This window comes from Halyomorpha halys, unplaced genomic scaffold (assembly GCF_000696795.3).
Source record: "Halyomorpha halys isolate HHAL.00 unplaced genomic scaffold, Hhal_1.1 Scaffold1026.1, whole genome shotgun sequence".
Taxonomy (NCBI): domain Eukaryota; kingdom Metazoa; phylum Arthropoda; class Insecta; order Hemiptera; family Pentatomidae; genus Halyomorpha; species Halyomorpha halys.
In genome coordinates, this window is record NW_027105743.1 from 220,275 (window position 1) to 245,943 (window position 25,669).

The 25,669-nt window shown below is 29.7% G+C and overlaps 1 protein-coding gene across 2 annotated transcripts; it reads left to right on the plus strand.

Annotated features, from left to right (window-relative positions):
* Window positions 1–2,669: 2,669 nt before the first annotated feature.
* Window positions 2,670–25,669, plus strand: Dab (DAB adaptor protein). Of its 2 annotated transcripts, XM_014432086.3 has the most exons (7): window positions 2,670–2,946; window positions 6,852–7,010; window positions 13,406–13,620; window positions 14,725–14,868; window positions 16,650–16,784; window positions 19,335–19,787; window positions 20,081–25,669. In XM_014432086.3, exons 2-7 carry the CDS (start codon window positions 6,875–6,877, stop codon window positions 23,921–23,923), a joined length of 4,926 nt encoding a protein of 1,641 aa, XP_014287572.1. In that variant the 5' UTR covers window positions 2,670–2,946; window positions 6,852–6,874; the 3' UTR covers window positions 23,924–25,669. The 2 variants fall into 2 exon arrangements, with proteins under 2 accessions (XP_014287572.1, XP_014287573.1); XM_014432087.2 differs by lacking the exons at window positions 2,670–2,946; window positions 6,852–7,010 and adding an exon at window positions 12,379–12,666.

Below are 25,669 nucleotides of genomic sequence, written 5' to 3' on the forward strand. Positions count from 1 at the left end.
CGCTGGCTCCTGGGACTCCACACAAGGTTGTACAATTAATATACACCAACATTTGTTTCATGGCATTGGCCCATTCTAATCACGAGAGTACATGCTCCTCACACACGTATATGTTAGCTTTTTAGGATCTCATTGAAATATCGAACACCAATGCTCTGGCACATGCTGTTAACCCATTCTTCAATGCTTTTTCTCCCTGCGATGCCTTAGAGCTTTCAGTAGCCCTGATCAACACCCAGTCTGATGGCAGGATGATGGCCTTGATACTACATTGGATATTAGTATATATACCCTCCAATATCGTTGGACACATCTTTATAGGGGGGCGGCGTCTGGAGTGGGTAAGTAAGGCTCGGGAACAAATACTGGTATACAAAGTTGATATGTTCTGGCTTGAGCAAACAACAGCTCACTAACTTCTCGAGGTTGTTGTTCAGTTTTATCACTACCTCCTCATTAAAAAAAAGCCCTTCCGAGAATGTACATACCAAATATTGCATTGTGTCATTTAAAAGAAGATATAACCAGTAACAGTACTGTTTACATGACATCTACATTCTCACGAGAGAGCATTGTTGATTGCAATTTCCTTTTGTTCATGATGATACTCACACTTTTTTGAGGATTAATTGCCAAACCAATCTCTGTGAGCAGCCTTTGGACACTATTTACAATTTATTCTGAAGGACTCTTATCTTGCGCCGAAACAGCCTGATCATCCGCAAATCCTGTGATGACTACACGCTCTTGGTCACTCCTTGTAACCCTCTGGGAAAGAACATTGGAGATATAAGGAAACGTATGTGAAGTAAAAAACACTCTAGAGTTGAATGGACTCTAGAGTTGGATGTTCAATGGAAATTGGTCTCCGACGAGTTGTTTGTAGTGCTTGAATAGGAGCAGTTCCTCACCACAACTTACGTATATGGCCTGAGATTGAAAGATTAAGCTGGTCGGTAGTCCAACGTGTGTTAAAGAAGACCGCTGCCAAGACTTAAGCCATTCATTTCAGGAGTACAACTGACATAGCATGCCCTGTTACTCTTATCTAAGACCCTAACAGATGGAAGAGAATCCTTCAAGAAATCCAAAAGAAGCTACTCTACCCATAGGAAGAACTTCTCTAACGTTGGGTCACGTCTGAAAACCACATGAGTCCTCCTCATGGGACATGGAGGTTCCAAGCTCGTTGCGCAAGATAAAAAAATAGATCCCTTAAGCCTAAGCAGTCGGGTTCCGGTGAACGCTGAGCATGCCGTACTCATATATATATGAGGGACTGAGGGCCAAGCTGATGAGAGAGACAGGGCTCTAAGTCCTGATGGAGAGCAATCTCCCTCAAACAATGACCGAGGAGAACTACCCATACTTTAAAGCCTTTGAGTATTGGTGGAAGAAAGTAATTGGCTCAACCCATTTCGCGATGAGTAGAGAAGAGGGTATAGAAGAGAACGGATGAACTTTTAAGGACTAGATAAACTTGAAAGAAGTGCAAACTGTGGATATCTTATCGAAAATAACTTGAACTGTGTACAACTTACAAAAAATAATGTACATTGTTCTGATTGTAAGGTAGGTATGGGCTACTTTCCAATATTGCAAACACCCGTATTGCATAACAGGCAGGGTAAGGTGATAAATAATAGTGGTACAACGTGTACTGAATCGATGTTTTAATGATCACATTCTATAAGACACTCGATATCACTTTACCGAGTTATGACCTGGAGCTACATGAGAACCTCTTTTGAATCTGAGCAAGCGAATCAATTGAAAACTGTACATACCGTAAAATTCATCTTGAATAACGTCAATTGGATGGTTTTTCCTTAACCTTCTACGTGATATATGGGCAATTTCTTCAGATGTTATACAGCCTATTGTAGCAGAAATAAACTATCACAAGCTGCAATAAGTTCTTATAATAATATTACGACATCAAATATAAGAATTTTGTAAATCAAAGAAAATTACCACAGCAACAGTAAGAATCAATTTTAGATCTACTTAGGGTTTCTACTTTACTTAAATAGAAATACGAGACAATGTGTGACGTGACCGGGAATAAAAAAGAGGTTTAAATTTAATAATTCATATATAGGTGTTTTAGAAATGATTAATAGGAAATTATGTCAACTTGTTCATTTGGATCAACTGTCTTGAAGAATTTTTCCCCTCCAAAAACCTGCACCGCACATGGTCTGTTCAATTCTTGCAGTCAAAAATGGATGTGAGATCAAACCTAACATTTGTCTTTCAAGAAAGGCTTCCTTGTGTTTTCAATGTTTGTCAATGTCAATGTTTCAACCAGGCGTTGTGGTAACGTTGAAAGACTAATTCAATTTCGGGTACCCCCGTCTATCCTAGCCTATATCTCATTCCTACCTACCTTATAGCTCTGGTAATACTGAGTACATGAATGAACACGTAGTATTGAGGCCTTCTGAGGTATTATACCAGCCTACCTCTATACATGACTATGGTAAAAAAGAAGACCACTCTGTGAAATATCTTCACTTTCTTCTGTTAATATCGACATATTTTTTTTGATTGAACATTGTTTGTATTTTCTTAAAATAAGTACTTGTAATTGTTTTGAAGTACTCTACCTGAATATTCCAGTTGATTCATATCAACTATTTATAAGTTGGAAGTATCTTGCCCAGCTATCACTATGGCAAAGTTGGTCAGCTGACAATCACTGTAACTGTTTGTATTTACTGTTTTCAGTTTTATCCTGAGTAGAGAGCTAGATATGTGTAGTTCATAGTTGGAATTGACTAATATCTTCTCATGTGATTCAAAAATATTTATTTAAGATGTTATGAAAATATAGAAATTATGTTGTTATCAATTAAATATCATGTTTGTTATCTATATTCAGTATTTTGGAATCCTTTCTTTGGTGTTTATCACTAGTATGAACTATATAACTTTATAAAGATGGTAAGACATTATTTTATTTTAATTATTATTTTATTCATAATTTATGGGTTTAAGCAGTCTATTTTGATAACCCCTGATAGGTATAGTAATTTGAGTTTATTTAAAAAGAATCTGGTTTATTCTTCATACTGCTGAATATACATTTGTTGGCTCTGCTTCAAATAATATGCTCCTTTAGATGAAATACTGTTTGAAGTGTGATTATTTTAACTTTAATACCATATAATGCATCATCATTATTAATTACTCACTTCCGTATGGGTTTATTGTGCTATTCTTATTTTGTTTTGGAAAAAAAGGGGAAATATTTTGTCATTTTTGTTTCTTGTTTTGTTTCTTTTGGACCTAATACTTTTGTAAACAGAAATATTTAATCAAACTTTTTGTTTTTCATAATTTTTATTTATTTATTTGAATTTGTAAATAAATAAATATTATTACAGTCAATTTATTTTTAGAAATAATAAGAACTTTTTAATTTTTGCTCTTTGTTAAGAAATTATTGATTCTAAAATTTTTAATAAACTGAAATAATTTAAAAAATCTATATTGTTATTTCAAATTGTGGAAAGTGGCAAATTGTATTACTTAATTTACATAGTATATGATGTATTTGTGTGGGTTGTGAATCAGTCTAATAAAAACAAATGCAGTTTTATAAAATTTAAGTGCTATTTATTTCTTATTTTATATCTTCGTTTAATTGATTATTGCTAAATTTATGTATTTGTAATAGTATTAGTTTTAGTGTGTCAAAATGATAGTTGATGTTGAGGGCATACTTAACGAAAATAATACATTTGGTAACTTTTTACTTTCTTGGTTTCAATTAGTTAGTATTTATTTTGAAAGATGAAAAATTTCATTCTGGATTACTTTTCAGGCTATCCTTATGACTTAAATTTTAAAAAATGAGCTGAAAAATGTCGAAGATAATCAATACATTATCTCTAAACCTGATTGTTTAAACTGTAATACCTGCCTCAATTGCATTCTAGCTTTGATAATGTTTTTACAGGAGTAATGTCTGGATCTTTTATCATTCAACTATATTACTGTTGTAAGCATACAAGTGTGCTCAGTGGTGCTTTGTAAAACTTAATTTCTCCTAAATATTTTGTTGAAAATCGTTGTCTGGTTATAGAAAAACACTGTCATTTTTTTCTAAATGAGTTTTGGTGAAATCTTTATATATAGCTTATTTTGTAAATATTTTTAGTTTCACTAAAAATCAAACTGTGCATTTTCTTTCAAAATGAGTTTTTCAATAAAATAAATGTGAAAAGCAAATAAATATTAGCTTTATTAATACACAAAAAAAATGTTTGTGTATTATATGTCCGCTTTTTATGATTTTTATCAAATTAATAATTCCATGTACTTTAAAAACTATCTCCTGATTAAAAAATGAAAATTATAACAATAATGAACATGATTTTTGTTATAAAAAATGTATTTAGTCACCTTTTATTTAGAATTGAATAAAGCTTTTGTTATTTTATTTGTTATTATTGTTTTTAATGCGTAATGGTAGGGAAAAATGTGAATACTATTGTTGATCTTTAGTTAAATATTTTTACCATTTACTTCATGTTTATGAAATTACTAAATTATTTAACATTTAGTAGTAATCAAGTTTTACTTTAACAGAAATTTATATTAATATATATCTGTTGGTATTGTTCCAATTAGTTTAAAGAAAGAGATTAATAGGAATTGTTAAATATTGTGAATTGGCTTATTGAGGATATATATCATAGTCAGTACATTAAATACTTCCCTTTGTGAATATAGGTGGTAAAGATTTCATTTTATTAGTTTCATCTTTTATAGCAATATAATTTAATTGTTGAAAAATGGCAAATTATTTTGCTATATCTCTAATGGTTTAGATTTTACTGATACTTAAAGTTTTGGGACTATTTTGATTTTTATCTTTTGACCGCTGGAAACTAAATTTATATTCTGAGCGAAATAAATTATATTTTTCTTGGTTCAAAACCAATAGGAATGTTTTTGTTATTTTTAATATACCTCAATTTGTCTAAAATAATTTTTAAAATAGTGAAACTATCAAATATTTATTAGGGGGCTGAAAAAAATGTTTAAGTATCATTTGTAGAATTATCAAAACAAAATATTTATACTCAAGTATATTCCATAAGCTTTCAAAATTTTGTTAAAAACACCAAAATTTCAACTTATTATATATAGAATTTAACAGCTTGTTAAAATCTATTATTGAGTTAATATGATACAGGTATAAAAATTCAGTTTCTTTTGAAACAGTAAAAAATTATTTAAAGGTTTTTAATTTGTCATTATACCAAGCAATTTTGTGACTTAAAAATAAAATATGATAAAACAACCTCTATGTTAAATAAAAGTAGGTAAGTGAATTATTAAGTTCAGAATTAACGCTAGAACACCGGGGTGTATAATGTGCTGCTGCCAGTGGACATAATAATAATGACATAAAGATGGTTAAAATCTTTTGGAATTAATGATTACTTGCCTAAACCGTCAAAGCTTGTTTTTAAAGAATTCTGAATTCATAGAAGTTATGTTATGATCCTTTTCAAAAACATTAAAAACTTCAATTAAAAAAAACTTTGTGTTATTACTTTGAAAATGGGTAGAATCATATTATTATTAAGTTTTTAAAAGTTGAACAAACTGATGAATAATTGGTGAGAGTCAGTATGAAGAAACTGAGGATATGGTAACAATTATAGTGGAATTACACCAATAGAAGAACTATACCAAGAAAAAACTGCAACTGAGCTAAATCGTTCTTTTCATGAAACTGGATTTATTCAATGATATTACATGCATGTCGCTTGCTTACCAAATCTTTTTATGGTAAAGAAAATTCAGAGTCAATAAAAACGTAAAATCAAAAATATAATTTATATATATATAACATTTATATATCTACCGTTCACTTTGAACAGCCCTGGAAAGTGGGGAGAAACGTCGGACATTAAAATAGTTTTAAACTATTTGTTCTTCTTTTTTTGACCGCAACCCTGACCATCTACTTATATTCAAAAATATAATTGTTCTTGAAGTTGATTTTCAAGAAGAAAAACTGATAAGGAGAAACGTTTGATGTTAAAAGTGAGAAAATTGATTTGGACATAATTTAAAATGGAATGATAAGTGCTTTAAAAAAAAAAAAAAAAGATTCAAATGTTGATATTGGTCTGAAACCATCTTTCTGTTATGATTATTGTTATTTACCATGGGCTGAGTATTTTGTCAGTTTCATGTTTGTTTTATCAAGACTATTTGTAGAAACTAATGTAGTGACATACCAGGTTACTAAATTTTTGTTGCTAGTTAGTGATGGCTAAACAATTAATTACTTTTATTTAATGCGTTAAAAGTCTCTTTACATTAAAAATTAGAAATTCTTGTAACTCTCAAATTTTACTTCTTTGTCTTTAACTTTTTTATTTGTCTGTTACTTTTTACTACTGAGCACAATCAACAATCAAAACCATGGGTAATGAATGTTATATTTCTTTTATGATCTTCATGAAAACTAGCTCTTTTATCAATTAATATTCAATAATATAGATTAAAAGTTATATTACAGTTACTGCCTGATTTAAATATGGCCTCTAGTGCTTTAAAGGTAAAAGATTACCTAGCTACCTCTGATTTAGTTCAATGATTCTTCATTTATTATGATTTAGGGGGATCTGGTTTGATACACCCATTATTACTATTCAGTATTAAACATTTAACTGTGAGTCACTTTAAGTAACATCTCAATACATGTAATTGATATTTAATTAATACTGTAAAAATATTACATAATTAGAAATATGACAATAAATGGATAAATTCAATTTTTCTACATTATGTTCATTGTGTAATACAATATTTGTTGTCACTAGGAGTTATAAATTATTGGGAAGGCATGAGTATTAAGAAGGAAAAGGATGCTGTTAATGAAAAAGAGGATACTACTACAAACCAAGAAGAATCCAAAGCAGTATCCTACTTCAAATCATTTATGTCTTCAAATACATCAGCTTCCAAGAAAGAAAAACAAGGTATTTTCATTTAATTCCAAATGGTTTTTCAGTTTCAGATTTTTAATATACTATTATCATTATTTTTATATTAAAGTTGAGAAATGTCTATTATGTTTCTTATAACTTGGCCTAGTCTATTATTTGTGTTCTGTATTATTCATTATTGAACCTTTATTTTTATGTTTTCTAACATTAATTGATGATTCTATAATTTTTAAAACATCCACAAAGTTACATTAATTAGTAGTACTTAATGTTTTCCTTACAATATTTAACATCTCTGTGCCTGATCACACTTTCTCCCTGTTGAGTACAACTCTTTTACTCTTCATACAGGATGTTCAAGATTTATTTGACATCCACCCTCCCTTTTTCTAGAGTTTCGAGAATTTCAAAATGAAACTTGGTAGGCCTCAGTGCTGGTGAATGAAATTGAATCGTTATCCCTTGCAGTTGTTCTCCAGAGCATTAAACTCTGGAATTTTCAATGGATAGGGATATGTTTAATAAACGATTCTCAAATATAATCTAAGTCTAAATTTCTCTATGAACGACCCGTTTACACTATGTATGATAATTGACTTTAAAATCTTTATTTTCAGTTTTCTCACTAGGCTTCTTGCTCTGGGTCAGATCTGAACTGTACTGATCATTGATTTACCCAATTTCACTTTAGGACTTTTTAGTAAAGGAAACTTGGGCTGGTTAGCAGTTGAATTGGTTGGTATATCTCAGGGGTGGCCAACAAGTAGATCGTGAAGCCACTTTTGGTCGATCATTCACAATGTCTGGGGTGGAATTCCGCGTAACATGAACTTTGAAGCGATTGTAGGAACTGATACCTGACATTGTGATCTCTGCCCACCCAGCGCAATATATTTTGACTTATGTGTTACACTTGTCACCGGACGCAACAATTACTACTTGACTCATCGAAGAACATAGTCAGTTACCTATATTTGGTATATATTATACATTATATATTTGGTAGTGTCATACGGTACCTTCTACTCTTTCGAATTAACAATATTATTTATCCTTGGTGACCATGTTGAGTTACAATTTTTTTCTGTTTAAAATGTCTCACATTTTAGGATGAGAGAAAAATAAGGGACAATATTACAAATATATTATGAATAACAATGATTCTATTTTAATTAATAAGTCATTATTGTAAACCGTAATAAGTATATTGTAACTTTAACATACTTCTTATAAATTTGCTATATTAGATTTTTATATACTTGTATTGCTGTCTCCAATCTTAATATGCAGTCTTGTTATTATTCCTCTGAATGTAACGGAGATAATTGCCTCAGTTCATGAGTTTTGAAGTTCCCCCAAACTGTACTTCTAATTGCAGCTCCATGAAGTCCAACCTGAATTATTACTACATACTGATGTCAGATGGCTAGACGTAGGTAAATTTCTGCAGTGATTTCATGGTTTATTGGCTGAAATTATAGATTTTATTCACAAACAAGATGGAAACAGTGAAAATTTAAATGATGAAATTTGGATTAGTGACTTAGCTTTTCTTAATAATTTTACTTAAATATTGTCATTTAAATTTAGAATTACAAGATAAAAATAAAACAGTAATTGATATAAGCTACAGCTGCTTAGACACATATAAAATAAAATCTATTTTGCTAATAGAACATCTGCTACAAAATATTCTAAATCATTTTCTAAATATGGCGGATAATCTACAAAAACATTAAAATATTAATTATAAGATCGACAAATACGTCGTGGAAGTCCAAAAAGTAATTGAAGACTTTAAAGTAAGTTCCAAGATTTTAACAAAATTAAAGAAATTGTGGAATTTATATATTTTCCTTTATAAAAGATTTAAGTGTGAAACGCATTAGCCAAAAAATTTCAGATATATTTCATATGGATCAAAAGGCATTAGAAAATGAAATTATAACTTTACAAACTGATAATCTTATAATTATTATTGTTTTTAGGAAGGTATTTAGGTATGTAGATAAGCCGTATATCTATATTTCAGTACAAGATGTACTCATCGAGCTATTGATAGATTAGCAAAAACTAAGTCATATTATTCTTTCATGATAAATTTTCCTTGCCCAAAAAAAACAAATGCGAAAGTGAAATATTGAAATCAAATTATTAGCCTTAACAACTTATACATTAATAAATTATAATTATACATTACATAAATTAAATTGGATTTTAAATTAGTAAAAATCTATCTTCAACAAGTGTTGGAAAATCAATTTTCTTAGGTACCGCATGTACGGAATGCTTCTATCAAAAGCTGGGTCTGGAAATTTCTTTTTTTCATGAGCTTATATCTTGAAAACTGAATAAGTGGTTTAAAAAATTAAAAAAAAGTTTTGAACATATATTTTACTTATCTACTACACCTCACTGGCACCTTATAATGAAACACATTGTATGCATTTCACACCTCTTCCCACCCCTTAGGCTATGCCTATGACAAGTCAAGTCGATTGCAACACACTTTTAAGATTAAAAGTAGATCTTATACACTGAAAAGTTGGCCACCCTTGGTATATCTCTTTTATTTATTTATTCAGGAATTTAGAGGCATGAAATTTGAGTTTAGTGTTGCTCAGCTGGATTGGAAATAACCACGGAGACAGTATAAAAATGACAAATGAGGTACTTCTTCAGAAGCCTTGGTATTTTGGGTGTTTACTGTTTTGAATTATATAAATGGAATATGCTAGATACTTTTCTAGTGAATAAAATTGCTGGTATTCTTATAATGGATTATAAGTTTTCTTGGGATTACATTTTTTCCCCCTGGCTATTTCTATGGTGTAGCCCAGGTGCTGCCCAACTTTCTTGATCATTGATCCCAGAAGCTTTTACCAATTCTCCTATCGACTCATCAATAAAAAATAGTTTAAAAAACTTTTAAGTTCCTTAAATGTGTTATTTAATTTTGACAAAATCATATTTTACATAAATCATGAAGGTGTGCTTGTTGATGCTATTCATGATTAGCAATGTATAGTTCGAATTTTGTTAGTTTTGATCTCAAATTGTGTCAGAACTTCATTTTCAATCTACTTCTCTGCTTTGTTTAAATAAATTAACATGAATGAAGTCGTACTCAGCCACATATGATTTTGGAAATGCAATTAAAAAGGGGAAATACCACATTATGGAGTTTTGGATTATTTTATTTAATATTTATATTCATCCAAAATTTGAGTAAATTTCAGTTTAATTATTCAGAAGTATTTTAGTTCTATGTGTTATTGACTTACTATATTGAAATTTCAAATGAAAATTGAATACTCTGTATTGCTGTCAATAAATTTGCAATTGAATAGCATTGTGAATATTCATTGATTTCTAATTAAGCGCCTAGATCTGATAGACCTGTTCTGGTTGGTATTTAGTTTGATAGTAAAATAAAATTCTTTGCTTCCTCTGTTTTCTAAGATTATTTTAACTGAAGAAGGAGATGTGGTTTAGTTTTTTAATTTACTTTGCCATTGACTTTGAAACCGATCACACAATCCTTCACATCAGAGTTTAGTGCTTCATCAGTTTTAAGAATTATTTTTGTGAATTATTAAAAATTGTATTTTTGTTATCCAAAATGGATAGAAGTAATAGTAGTGACTCGTCAATCATAAATGCCAGTAATAGTGATATTACAATCTCAACCGGTGACAGTTGAACTTGATCAGAGAATGCAAGAGAGAACAACACAATTGACAATTATTTTGATTATAATTTTACAAGAATAGATGAAAATATTATGCTTCCTTCTCCACCAAGAATGCATTTCACCAGTTCTTTGTCCGTTCACATAACAAACGACATTATATTATGACATTTTTTATTACATGCCGAAGTATTTCTGAACATGAAAAAACTAGATGTTTTTGGACCTGAATTCGTAATTTTTACCACACTGGGAAGGTTTAATGAAAACCAAACTAATAGGAAAGTTTTTTAGACAAAAAACCAATACTTTGCCAATACAATACTTTATCTTTTTGTTTTAACAACTGCTTATAACCTTTTTTATTTTTCCACATAACAAGTTCGGACGGCCACAGGCACCTAATTATATTATATTGATTCCCTGGTGATTCAGGTGTTAATTTCAAATGACACCACTTTAATGGTCCGTAGTATAGCCAATTGATATGTTTTCTCAACTGCCATGCAAAATGTGTTAAGGTAATGGTACCTAGTTATATTTTAACTCGTTCACTACCTCATGAGAAAATTGAGGAAACTAAAAAAAATATGCCTTGAAATCTCTCTAAGGCTAATCAAAGGTTTTAAGACTAAAAAATACTAGTTTTGCAATTTTTTTGTTTGGAAAATGGGTTTTTATCTTAGTGGTTGGGGTAAGGCATGTCAATGTGTCACTGCCCTTAGGGGAAAGGTGCCCTCAGGTGTTCTAGTGGTACTAGGAAGCAATACGATTCCCGCAGTTTCTTTACCCTACAGACAATTCGAAGTTGGAAAATACTAGTCAACTTACTAATTAACTAGTATTTACCAATACAAATACCAGCACTTGTAGTATCAGCAGTTTTTATGTTATCACTCTGCAATAGTTTTAACAAAAGTGGGAAGTAATCATCATTTGTGGAATTATTTATAATTGATCATTTTTTATTTTATTTTTTTTTTTAATTTCACATTTTATTCTTAAATAATTTAAGTGAAGACATTCATTTGGAATTTCAGTTGTTTTCAGGTGTAGAAATAAACAAAAAATGAATTTTGAAATAGTATTAAATCAACGCATGCATAATGACTTGGGATTGTGTGTTTATAATGAAAGGAGATGTTAAAAAATATTCATTTTCATGAAAGTTAAATGTCTTTACTCTAATTTTGGAAAGACAATTTTTTCTTTTTGCAGTTATATATTTTGAATTAATCTTATGTAATTTGCATTAACAATTATGTAATATGAATTGTAATATTTTTCTATTACTTATTTAGTATTTGTGATAATGTTATCAAACTTTACAGATCACTTATTTAGAATTCATAAACCAATTTTATAATCTTTAACAAATTAACAGTTTTACTTGGCTGAGATCCAGAAACAATTTCATTACTTAATTTCAATGGTTGACTTTTTTAAAACCAATCAATCTTATATTAATATAATAATGAAAATATTGATGATTTTGTGAATCATTTGTTAGAGATGTTTAACTACTATTTAGTATTTCTTAAAAACATAAATTTTCTTACCTCTTGTTTCTAATTTTTAATGTAATAATTTATCACATTTGCATTTATAAAAAAGCTAATACACAATTATAAAAAAAAAAAAACTAATTTACTTGATTGTTTCATAAAAGCAAATACTAGTTTATGTGTATGAAAACATTCATACTTCTTGGTTTATTGATTGGTTTAGAAAGTAGGGAGCATGCTCCCATCCCCACCCTTTATTCCAGCTGTCTCACCCCTTGGATCAATTGGGTGGTCCAACTCACCCCTGGCTCTTAGTTATGGAAGATATTACAGAAAGATTTGAAGTTTTTTCATGTAGCTCTTTTCATTATCTTGTTATATTTAAGAAATGTCCTATGCGTTAATTGATTTTATGTCAATAATCATTGCCAGCTGATGTGATTGCTGTAAGATCTCATGCAAACCCTACGTAAAAAAACTAGTCCTTGTAAATGTAAGAAATTTATTTTCACTGTTTTATTTTTTCAAATGGCATTCCTTGAATACATTAGCTTTCTACACCTTTTTTTAAATGTGGAAGTTTTAGTAAATTTGTATGCATTTTATTTCTTGATTAGTTTATTTTTGCTCATAAATTTATCTTTCTATTATTTATAAAGTAATTTTAAGTTTTTTTTTTTAATCTTGGTTTATTCACATTTATTTTAAGATTTTCACACCAGTAATTTATCTTAATGGTATGTTTGATTTATTGTTACTAAATTACAGCCTTTGTTTTTAATAAACATTTAATGTATAAAAAATTAGAGTAGGTGACATTATGTAAGTATATTTTCTTATTTTTTTAAATTAAATCAATTGCTAAAAACTGATTATAAATTGTGAGAATATTTAGTTAATTCATATTTGTTATTAGTAATTTATCAAGCCTACTTTTTCTTTCCTATTGACTGGCCATCAAAAAAAGTCTGGTGTATAGTTTTTTTTTTTTTTTCAATCTTATTTTAATTTTGTAGTTGTAAATGAGTAAACTTTATTTTTTAGTTCTTTATGTAAAGCATTGATATATTATTTCCTAAATGCCTGTAAGGTGTTTGGTTTTAAATTAATTTTGTTACAATTAATTTTTGTTGTTTTATTATACTTGTTCATGTTGATAAAACTTACATTTAGTGTGTTATTATTTTTTTAAATATGGATATCAGAATAATTTTTTACTTTGTATATTGTAGATAAAAATGAACCAGCAAGATTCTTGGGAGATGGGGTGAGTTTTAAAGCAAAACTGATTGGTATATTGGAAGTTAGTGAAGCAAGAGGAGACAGAATGTGTCAAGAAGCGCTGGCTGATTTAAAAATGGCAATAAGAGCTGCTGGTGAACACAAACAAAGGATCAACATAAATATAGCCATTGATGGACTGCGGTTAAGAGATGAAAAAACTGGAGTAAGCTGTTTTGATTAAAATTTATCATAAGTAAAAATGAATTATATTTAGTAAATGTGTTAATTTTTATTTCAAACTTCGTGTCTACACTTTCTCAAAAGTATTTGTACTCCACTTATGATGTTTAACCTGGTATTATATTCTAGGATATATTTTTTGGTTTCAGTTTGGATGAATAAAAAATCTATTTCATTTTTTATTTTACTTTTTTTTCTCACTGTTGTTCATGCCCTCCTTGTGGATCATCAGGGCTAAAAATCAATGAGTATTGAGGAAGCAACTCTGTAGTAAGACCAGATGATACAGCATCATTTAGTAGTTGGCTATTTGTTGAAAATTCTGAATGTATTTTTTATTTTTGGTTGCTTTACCACATTTTTTAAATACAGAACTGGTTCCTCGATATTGATTTTCATTTGAAATAACTTTCAGTGGGAGACAAAATGTTTGCAAGAAACAAATAAAATCACATGATGAATGAAATAAATGATTTATCACCCTGACTCACTACAAATATATCCTAGACTTGTTATGTTTTAATTATAAAAACATTTAAGAAGAAGTCAACACTCCTAAAATCCATTTAAATAAAATTTTATAACATTTTGTTTTTGTTTAAATTGATTATTGGGTACTGTTTTTAGTATCATTGAAGCTGAGTATACGAACCTGTTTTTTACATGGACTTCAAATTCTTCTTAGCTTGACTAGTTTTGAACTATTTGGCTCTTTCATGCAGATATGGATTTTCTATTTCCTTGATTTATTTTAAAAAGAGTTATTTATCCGTATTTTTTCCTGTTCTGGTAGCTATCTTATTTCCTGTCTCTAAAAATAGTACATTGGAAAACAATGTCTGTTTCAGATTTATTTTAGGTTAATAAAGTTGATTTTAACTAGAAAACTAGCATGATATTAATGTATTATTCAGGTTATAACTGTTCTTCTACCTCAAGCATGTATTTCTTATGCTTTACAGTTCTCATAAATTTGATTCTTAATGGTCTTTTGGAGGATAATATTTTCAAGCATAAATTGCTTTTGTAAACCAATGTCAGCAGATTGTAATAGTGTTAAATTATTAATGATATTCACAATTTACAGGATTGTTTGTATCATCATCCAGTTCACAAGATTTCATTCATCGCTCAAGACATGTCTGATTCACGTGCCTTTGGCTATATTTTTGGGTCACCAGATACAGGCCATAGATTTTTCGGTATTAAAACTGACAAAGCAGCAAGTCAGGTATTTTAAATGTTTTTCTTTTAAATAGCAGTTTTTGTTGTCACTTTCTGGCATTTTAACAGTAATTTATCTAATGTATTGAAATTATGGAAAGAGCAAAATACCTGCTTACATTAATAATCCTTTATTGTCTATGCATGAATATCTAGTGTTTTATTTGTGCTCAGCCTAGGCCAGTTCTCTTTTAAGAGGGTTTACATTAAATACTCTCATTGTAAATTTTATTACCTTTGCATATATTTTCTCAAATTAAACGCCATTATTGTTTTGTAATTTAAATTATTTTCCTATAATATATGAAGTGAATGGTAGTCTTGAAGAATATTCTATCTTTTAATAGTTTTTCTTTTATTTAATTTAAAATGCTGTTAACATTCTCCCTATCGCTTCATAAGTGTTTCTTTGTTATTATTCTTTGGTTTAAATGCCATAATTGATTAATACATTTTTAAAAGTTATAATTGTAATTCATTTTATTAAAATTTATTGGGACTATGAATTTTCTGATGGCATTCCTTTTTCTTAACTATTGCAGGATTTTTGATATAAGAAACTCTAGTATTTTTAGTTTTAAATGCTATTTCTCTTTAAATTTTAAATTAAATACACTGCTAGTGATACATTTACTTTAATATAGATTTTAATTTTTTTATTTATTGAAAGTTACATTTGTATTAACTTATAAATACAATGAGTAAATGTGATATGAATTATAATATAATGGTATATGGTTACCCACTTGGGGTGAACTACCCATTGGTCGAACTCTAATAATATTTCTACAATGGAAGGCCTTCTTGTTTTCAAACACCTCGGAGGACTATCAGGAATTGGAGAGGAAAAAAGGTTTGAAACTAGCGGGTTCGGATTGTTAGGGAGTTATTTTTATATTATGAGTTAGGGACTTGCTATAGTCATGTAAATGAGCTATTTGTAATTAATCAGAAGCTTAGAATGTTAGTTTAACACTCGGAATCGTCGGATTCCAACGATTGTTAACATAGCCATAATCAACGAGCAGTTTCCTGTTTTTTCAATCTTATGTGAGGATTCCAAGTTACGTCATTTGTTCAGGTGTAGTCCTAGATAGCAGATCTGTTCAACAGGGATGTGTAGTACTGGATACTGTAGGTTAGGAAGTCATACGTTTACGAGTAATTAAGTGTAAAGGTACTTTGATTGGATTTATTTTAATCTTCCATTTTTTTCACCATTCTTCAAGGTTTGTTATATAGGATTGGAGAGTTCGGGATACTGTTATTCTTAATTCACTGATAACACACATGTGTCAATGGCATATGCGGTAAGAAGAGCATTGGGATGTCAGCTGTATAAACTATATAAAGAGATGGGGCTAAGTATACTATTCTGAGGTACACCAGTTGATTGAGAAAAGAGGGATGAATAGGCACTATTGCCATTTACTTTGAATGTCTGTCAGTGAGATAAAAACAGATAATGTGGAAGTTTTTTGGAGGATAGGAGTTTACAGACTTTGTACAGTGGTCCCAAATACCAAACTCCTTCATTCTGCCTGTCCTACATAAAATGAATTGATTGGGTGAATTTCTTGTAAAAATTAAATGAATGGTTAGAGTTAAAATATAGTAGTGATAGGTATAGTTCTAGAATAGCTGTTTGCTTGCATTTTGTTGAAATCTCATGTTGGAATATTTAAAATTCAGCTACAATGAACTTATTATCAGCATTTATTGATTTAGTTTAAAATAATGTATTATTATGTTTTAATTGATTTTTAAAATTTATAATTATATTTTAAGGTTGTCATAACCATGAGGGATCTCTTTCAAGTAGTTTTTGAGCTAAAGAAAAAAGAAATTGAAATGGCAAAGCAGCACATTGAACAGCATCAAATGAAGTTTTCTGCATCTTTATTTCCTGATACTACAGTCAAGGTAATATATTTTCTCCCTTGTTATCATCCAGTTTCTGATTTTTGTTATTATGATATTTTATATTTGCAATCTAAACTCAATAATTTGAAGTTAAAGAGAGGTCAATTTTACTTGTAGTTAATAAATTTTCAAGTTATTGAATTTTCGAGTTATCAAGTTTTTTATGAGGTAAAATTTTCTATGAGATAAACAATGATTGTCTAATTTTGTATTGTTAGGAGAGGGGATAGGGGATATGTGCAGTAATTTACCAATATAAAAGAAAATATCCGCTATGAGACTCATAAAACATTGAAGTTATAGGGCCTCCTGACCCTTTCAATTAGAGTTATAGAGTCTAAGGTTTCATCCTATCTTAATTTTCATTCTGTGTTAAACAATATTTTGTTGGAGATAAGGAGTGAAGTTGTATCTATAAATGCATCAGTAAACAGAGCTGATTTCAAAATATTGAGTTTTTGAATTACCTGTTATAGAACAAAATCATGAGTCCATATAATCCAATTTCTCTATAACAATCTGTCTTCAGAATTTAAATTTCTTTGACCAGGCAAAAAGATAAAAATGGCTGTCATAACATGAAGCTTCAATTATGATGACAGGGTCTTATGGGAAATTAAATTATTAATCAATTTTGTCCTCTAGGGTTTATCTATTTTCCACTCTATTTGCCTGGAAATCATAGAAACCAGTAAAAAATTATGAGCAGTTTTTGGCAATTTATGTCTTCAGAATGTGTCAGATCATTGGTTGGTAATTTACAATGCAACTACTGTACAATGCAAAAATAATGAAAATTTTCTGCTTAAAACTTTAACATAATATTTTTATTGAAAATGAAATATGTCTGCTCTCTTTTGAATAGATTGTTTTTGACCAAAGTTACATCATTATTATATTGAAAGATTGATAAACTTATTTGGCTTTTTTATTATTGCTAATACAATTGGAGCCTTTTAGGTTGTATCAATTTGTGTCAACAGCTTATTTAGTTTTTCTGAAGGAATTTCTAAACTTGAACTAGCAAACCATCTTTAACACATTCAGCTTGGAAGCAAAAACTTCTAAGAAAGTGGAATTAGATATTATAGGTACATATATGCCGAGGATGTCACAGAAACTTGTTTACTAAAATCGACTTTCCTAGTGTTGTCAGTTTTATATTTCTTTATTACCAGATTGGCCTGGTGGGCCTTACATGGCTATTATAGCAATTAGGTTTGCTATTAACAATCAGTTTGTGATTGTCCAAAACAGACATGAATTCAATAAGTGGTTCCCTGAAAACAATTACATCCAATTTGAGGGAACACTCCATACTCCATGTATTTACTATAAAAATATTTCAAAGAATATCTTTCGATACTTTTTATATTATTTCTACAGTTGCTTTCATCCCTTGTGAAGTGTGATGTCTGTAAGTATTTTAACAAGTGATGCAATAAAACTATAACAAAAAAAAAGAAAAAGAAATTCAAGTGCATTTAAATTGTCATTTTATGATTTATTGGAGGTATAATTTATAAAAAAAAAAGAAAAAAATTTAAGTCCCCATTATACCAAAAACTGGATAAATAAATTAAATGGCACAAAATATGTCTTTATGTTTTTGTAAACATTTAAGTCGTCCAGGACTTGATTCAAGTTGAATTAGACTTGAGTCACTTTTCAATGAATGGAAACTGATATAGGTATGGGGACCATTTGTAGTTTCTTTGCTATTATTGGCTCATAACATTTTAATCTTCTTTCTCCAATTTAGTAGGAAGTTTGTTTAACTTTTGAGTATTTATCTATGTTAACAATGGAGTGTATAAATCAAATATTATAATAAATAATTTAAGAATAAGTTGTAACTGATTGCGTTCAGTGTGCATGTGTGTGTTTGGATCACCTGCCATAAAAAAACTGCGTTGTCTAATGTGTTCATTTATTGTTTTCTTCACACCTAACATTTTTTCAGGTTATGGGCCCTTTTATATCTTAAAATTAATGCCTTAGTATATCTTAAAATTATATCTAAATATTTTATTTATTTTTCAAATTACAGTGTATTGTTCTCACTATATAATTTATTTTTATTACATGTAAAAGTAACCTTTAGGATTTAAATTGAGAGGGAGTGTCAAATATTGTAATATGTAATTTAAATATAAGTGGTAACTAATCATGTTCAGTGCATTTGTGTGTGCTTTAGTCATCAGCCTTTGTTTATTTTGTATATGGCATCCATAATTAAAATCAATATTGTCTGTGCTCTATTTATAATTTTATTCATACTTAATTGTTTTTGCAGTTGCAAGTTTATTCTTGCTAACTTAACTAAAAGTAACTTTTTAATTATTATTTCCCTCTTAACAACTTTGCCAACAAAACCTATTGCTCAATAATACCCTCAGGTAATTGGTTTTAATTTATCACTCAATACATTGCTAAAGTTTGAAACTCCCAAATTAATTTTTCTCGAAACATCTTATTGTTAACTGCTAAAATTTTTTTACTGAAGTGATGATTATTTGATGATATAGAAATGCACATTTTGTTTTCCAGACATCATCTGATACATTGAAAATTAGGCCAACTGAGGACCAAACGAAAGGAAATACTTCAACCAATGATAGAAGAGATAATCAAGAACATATTATGGATCTGCTTGATTTGGAGCTTGAGCTTAATAATATTCAGCAAGGAATAAATCAAATGGATAGAATAACTCCTTCAGATCCATTTGGTCCATCAATGACTCCTAAAACAACTGCTCTTGATCCTTTTGGTGATTCTTTTAATCCAATGCAAAACAGAACTAAAATCCCACCTCCCCCTGAAAGTGGAAAGAAGAATAAACCTACAGAAAGGCATTGGTTTGATCAAGAAACAGAAGCATTGTTTGAAGAAACTGAGCTTCCTAGTACCACTATTTCATCACATCAAGCAAACAACATTCAGGCAACATTTCCTATATCTTCTGTGTCAGTGTCACCTCTTCCTCCCAACAATGAACAGGCATGTCTTCTATTATTATTTTTTTTCTAACGTATATTTTTAACACAGCTTAATTTTCCTCCTTTTCTCACTAATGGTTTTATGTAAATTATTTCTTATCCTTATACAATCTTTTTAGTAATTTGTTGCTGAAAGGTTATTAAATATTATTAATTCTATTCAACTGGTTTAAAAGGATCAATTAATTTACTTTGACAGTTTATTTATTTTTTTGATATTTAATAATTGTTATCAAGATGTTTTTCATTTCCCTTATTTTATTTATTTATGTTTATATATATATTTTTTTTTAGAGCACTGATGACTCTCTGATAAGAAAAATAGAATCTTCTCTTCATCGGGAACAGTTTGATGTCTTTACTGATTTAGATCCACTTGGGACAGGCCGTAGTAAACCTTATATTGATAAGAAGGATTTCTTTCAAGATTTGAAAAATCCTCCCAAAAAAGTGCTTAAAGATCTAGTCTCTGAGTTACCCATTGATTGCAAACATTTGCCTGGTGATTGTGATTGTGATACTGCTGTCTCTCAACAAAATCCTAAACTTGATTCCTCTAAAAGTGTAAAACAAACTTCTGCTCCTGTTTTGTACTCTGATCCCTTTCAGAGTGATCCATTTGATAAAGATCCTTTTTCAGATGTTGATTTCTCATGTACTCTATTTACTCCAAGTGCAAATTCTGATCCTTTTGAGAAATTTGCTGATTTTTCTTCATTTGATGTAAAAAAAGAAGATTCAGCTTTACCAGAAAAAAATAAAACTCTTGAGGATGAATCAAAAGCTCCACCACTAAGAGTTTCCTTACCACCTGAAAAAATTAGTTCAATTGACAATGTTCCTATGAGCCCCCACCAGTCACGTAGAACTAATAGGCTACAAAAAAATAATACTATAAGTTGTATAATTAAACCTCCCAGTCCTGTATTAAAACGCAATAAATTGGTTAGCCAGCCCTCATTAGATCATTTGGAAAGAAATTCCCCTATAATGGAAGGTGTCACAATCAGGAGTAAAACTTCCAACTTTTACCCATCCATTCCTACAAGTACTTTTAATGATACTATTGCTCCTGAGCCTCCTCCAAGATCTGCTCTTAATTCTTTAGCTATGAAACCACCTCCTCTTCCTCCTAAAAGATTGGCAATATCTGCTAGTTCGAAACCCCCTCCAAAGCCACCACAGTCAGATTATGATTATATTGAAAATTATCATACTACAACTTACACTGATGTGAATAGTCCTCCTCTTCCAGCACCAGCAAGAAAATTAAAACCAAATCAACAAAAACCCTCTATTGAGCCAGAGTATTACTTACAACCTTTTCCTTTACTACCACCTCCCAAAAAGAAAAATTTAAGTCCTAAAGATGCATCTTCTGAGTCAAATGCTTCTCCTAAACATAATCTTCTTGTCAAAAGCTCATTAGACATTACACTTAGTCAGCTCACAAAAACAGGATTTAGTGATTTAGCTGCAACATTGAATATGTCACCAACTTCATTATCTAAAATGACTTTACATGATCTAACCAAGTGTTTGGCAAATTTATCGAGTGATAGCCAAAGTAAAGAAACAGCTGGTAGTAATTCCCCTAATAAAAACTCTAAAGCAAGCATTTTAAACAGTGAATGTTATTCAGCCCTTAGAGAATCAATTGAAGAAGATAATGTCTCATTTACTGCTGAATTTGAAACACATTTTAATCCTGGTAGTAGCTTTGAAGGAAAACAAGAGGAATCTTTATTTGATAAATATGCTGTCTTTAGGGAATTATTGGAAGAAGAAAAAAAATTAGCCATTTCATTTAATGAAAATAATTCTGAAGAAGTGCAATTACAAACTTCTAATTATGCTGAAACTTCTGAAAATATAAAAGTAGATGATATTGCAGAAACTAACTTAAAATCTGAAGAAAATCCAGTTGAAGATAGGTATGCAGCACTACGTGAAATTTGCCTAGATAATGTGGTTGAAGAAAAATATGATGCTGATCTCAGTGATAAAGAAGATAGTGTCATTGAACCTTCAAGATTAGAAGAAGATACAGATCTGTTACCTCAGTCCCGTCCCCATAGTGAAAGTACAGAATCACCAACTATTACTATGAAGGAACACCAGTCAATTATTGAGGCTACTATCATGGAAGAAGACACTAGTGCATTAGAAGGCGATGAAGAAGAGGTTTTAGAGGAGTCAGTTGATGAAACACTCAAAGAATCAGCTGACCAAACTTATGAGAGCATAGATCATAATATAAAAACTACTGGGGAGAGTAATGGTAATGAAATATTTTCACCTGTAGTAGCAGCTATGAATGAAAGTAAACATTCAGTTGAAATTCCTAAGAATGATACTTCATCATGGGCCAAATTTGATGTAGATTTAGGAACTGTCGGAGAAAGCAGATCTAGTATTCATAGTGAAGGTCGAGCTTCTCCTTGGTCTACTGAAAGTAAAGATAATGATTTATCTCCTGCATGTAGAGATAAAAGAAAACACAGAAAAATGAAAAGACATAAACAAAATATTTGGCATGAAGATGAGGAGTCTGAAGAAGGATGGGACCCAAGGCCCGAACATAGTTCATGGAGCCCCTCCTGGAGAGAAAATGGTTGGAGTGATGGGGATTCAATGTATGATGATACTCCTCCATATGTTGAGCGTGAATATCACAGCCCCCGAAGAGGTAGGAGAAGAAGAGTTTCCCCATGGAATTCACGAGATCAATCCCCATGGGAAGAAGATGATAGAGATATTTGTGATGAACAATGGGAAAATTCACGATGGCAAGATGAACCACGCCAAAGACCAAAGCATAGAGGTCCTTCTTGGGAAGATGAAAGAAGGAGGCACTATGAAGAATCTAGGAAACCCCGTAAACAAATGATTTGGTTAAATGAAGTAGACAGAAAAAGTAGTAGAGAATCCTTGACTTGGGAAGATGAAGAGAGGTACTCTAAAAGAAATTATGGAGATAGGCGGCGTAGAAAATATGATGATGATTTCCATAACAGAAATAGATGGAGAGAGAGGGAATGGTCTGAAGGAGGAATGAAAGTAAGCAACAGATATTATAAAGAGAGAAGTCATGATCCTCATTGGGATTTAGAGTATAGTGATCATGCAGATGATGAAATCAGCAGGTGGCCACAAAGACCGCGAAGTTGCGAACGAGGTAGAAGGCAGTTTTCATTACATCATCCAGCAGAAACTGATTTTAATGAAAGGTCATCAGAAAGAAGATACATGCGTAACAGAGATGTTCATTGTGGGGATACTGATTACAGGCGTAAAGCACACTCACACCAAACTCAAAAACAAAGACGTAAGCATAGCCAAAACTCTCCTTTTGAAGATGACTTTTCTTCCCAGTTTGGCTTTTCTAAAGAAATGTCTAGTCCAGGAGGCTCTGATGCATTTGAATTGGACATCAAACAAAACGCTGTTCCTTTTGAAGGCAATGTAAAACAATTTATTGATCAATCAAAACAGACTGAATTTTCTCAGTTCAATACTCCAACAACCCACAGTTCAGAATATAACAAAGAAACTGCAAAAGTATGCCGTTCCTACCAACAGTCTCCATTTGAAGATGACTTTACTCCTCCAGAGGCTAGAAGATGTAGTGGTCGAAGTGCCTCTAGTGAATTAAGTGATCAAAGAGGTAGTGATGATGTTTTCTTCCCTAATTCAAATGAAAATATAAAACAATCAAGAAGTGATACTATCCGTCGCCCCATAAGTGCGACTCAACCTGAAATAAATGTGAGAATAATGGCTAGCAAACCTATATCCACTGGGGACCAGTCGAATTCTTGTGACGTGGCTAGAGAATTTATTCAGACCGATTGTGATCAAATTGATATTAATAATGTTCAACATATCAATGAACGAAAACAAGTAGGCAATGAGTTTAAACTTCAAGGATCTATTAAACGATCTGATTCCTGTAGTAGTCTGAGGAAATCCGAATCTGTTAATATTTTTGCACGTAATAATGATCCATTTGATGATGATTTCTTTTGTGAAGAAAGTACAAAAAATAATCGTAGCCGCGATAAATTGTCTCGAAATATTATCAGTGACACCAAATGGAATGAATCTTTTGATACTTTTAGTTTTGAAGATAAATAATATTTTAATTATCAGTTCCTGTTACCTTTTGAGATTTTGTAGGTTCTTTTAATTAGTTTGTTACAATGATACTGATGGTATATAACATCCATCTTTAACATCGATTATTATATTTTTAATCTCTTTTATAAGATTTTATAAAATGTTTATAATAATCTTAAAATAAGATATTAATATGCTTTTATGTATATGTTTGTATATACATATTTGAATGTGTAATTGTATATAACTGTAAATTTGTATGTCATCCCTTGTGTATGTTTTTTTGTATGATAATATTTATGTAAAAACAAACTGTTTTAATGTGTATAAATGATGTAATTATAAAATAATGAATTTATTTTATTAACAAATATAACTCAACATATTGTATGTTGTGAAAATTGTTATTTAGTGACTGACTAAATCAACCATAATTTTCTTATTGTTATCTTCGGCATTAAATTAATGAATGAGTTTTGAGTGTACATGATATTGTAGTATTACTCCAGTAATCAAATATAAATACAATTATTTCCTCATCGTAGATTTAATTTTTTAAGTGTCATTTAATGATAAAAGTACTGTTTTGTTTTTTTTTTCTTGTTGAATTTAAAATTTAGATTATTAATGTTTAGACATGATGTAAATGTTAAAATTAATTTAACCAGTACTGTGTTATGTTTATTTAATTTAATAATTGTTTTACATAATTTATAAATTTGTTAAAATATTACATTTTTATGTAAATTGATTCTAGTCTTAAATTATATATTTATCGAGTAATTTTGCTCTTTTATAGAAACTAAGACTCAGTTTATGAAAATCTTTTTTTTATTGTTACCTTATGCTCTTACATATTATTTTTATCATTTTCATATTATGAATTTATTTTCTTTAGTAACAACATTCTTAACTCATCTCACGAATGAACTTCTCAATTTCAATTACATTTTTGTTAAATTTTCTTTATTTTTGTCCTTTTTGCTGATTTTTGTTGCTAAATTCTCTCTTAGAATTATAGTTTTTACTATTTTTATATTTTATTTCATCTTTAAATAATTTACTTTTTTTTTTGTCTTGGTTGGAATGTTACTATGTTTTAAACCCTTACTTGCATTAAACAATACTATGCTTGAAGATTTCTATTGAAGTTAAAATACTTCAATTTTTATTTAATGTTTAGGTGAAAGTATTTTCTTTTCTTCTCAAATTATGAAAATTAATTTCAAAATAAATATTTTCAATGAATAAATTTAAACTCATATTAAGGTTCCATATTTGAACTATTCAAAATATTAATATTCATTGAAAATAACCTGATATAGTTAAGATATCATACCTTAATAATGTTTTAGTTGTGAGAGCAAAATTGAGGAAAAGAATTAATAAAATGTAAACTAAGTAAATAAGAATCAGTATATCCAAAATTTTTACTATTTTGTTTTGTTATATTTGAATTAATCAATTCTTCATTTACTTGATTTTATGTGATAGTTATCTATAAAATCACGCGATGTAGCCAATTTTGAGCATATACCAGCTATAAATAAATTAAATGTGTAAGATTTTTTCCCAATAGAGATTATTTAGTTGTATTTTAGAACATTTTATGAAACAAATTTAACAGACTATTGTGGTTTAAATTTTATTCTCATTAATGGATTGTCAACTTTAAAATTAATTTGAGATTCTTAATATTAAAAAAAAAAATGAGATAATTTTTTGACCATATCTAACATTAAAGAAACAAATTCAATGCTATTA

Coding starts and splice junctions, on each gene's coding strand:
- Dab (XM_014432086.3), top strand. CDS start 6,875: ATGAGTATTAAGAAGGAAAAGGATGCTGTTAATGAAAAAGAGGATACT. Junction 7,011..13,405: donor TTCCAAGAAAGAAAAACAAG/GTATTTTCATTT, acceptor TGTATATTGTAG/ATAAAAATGAACCAGCAAGA. Junction 13,621..14,724: donor TAAGAGATGAAAAAACTGGA/GTAAGCTGTTTT, acceptor CACAATTTACAG/GATTGTTTGTATCATCATCC.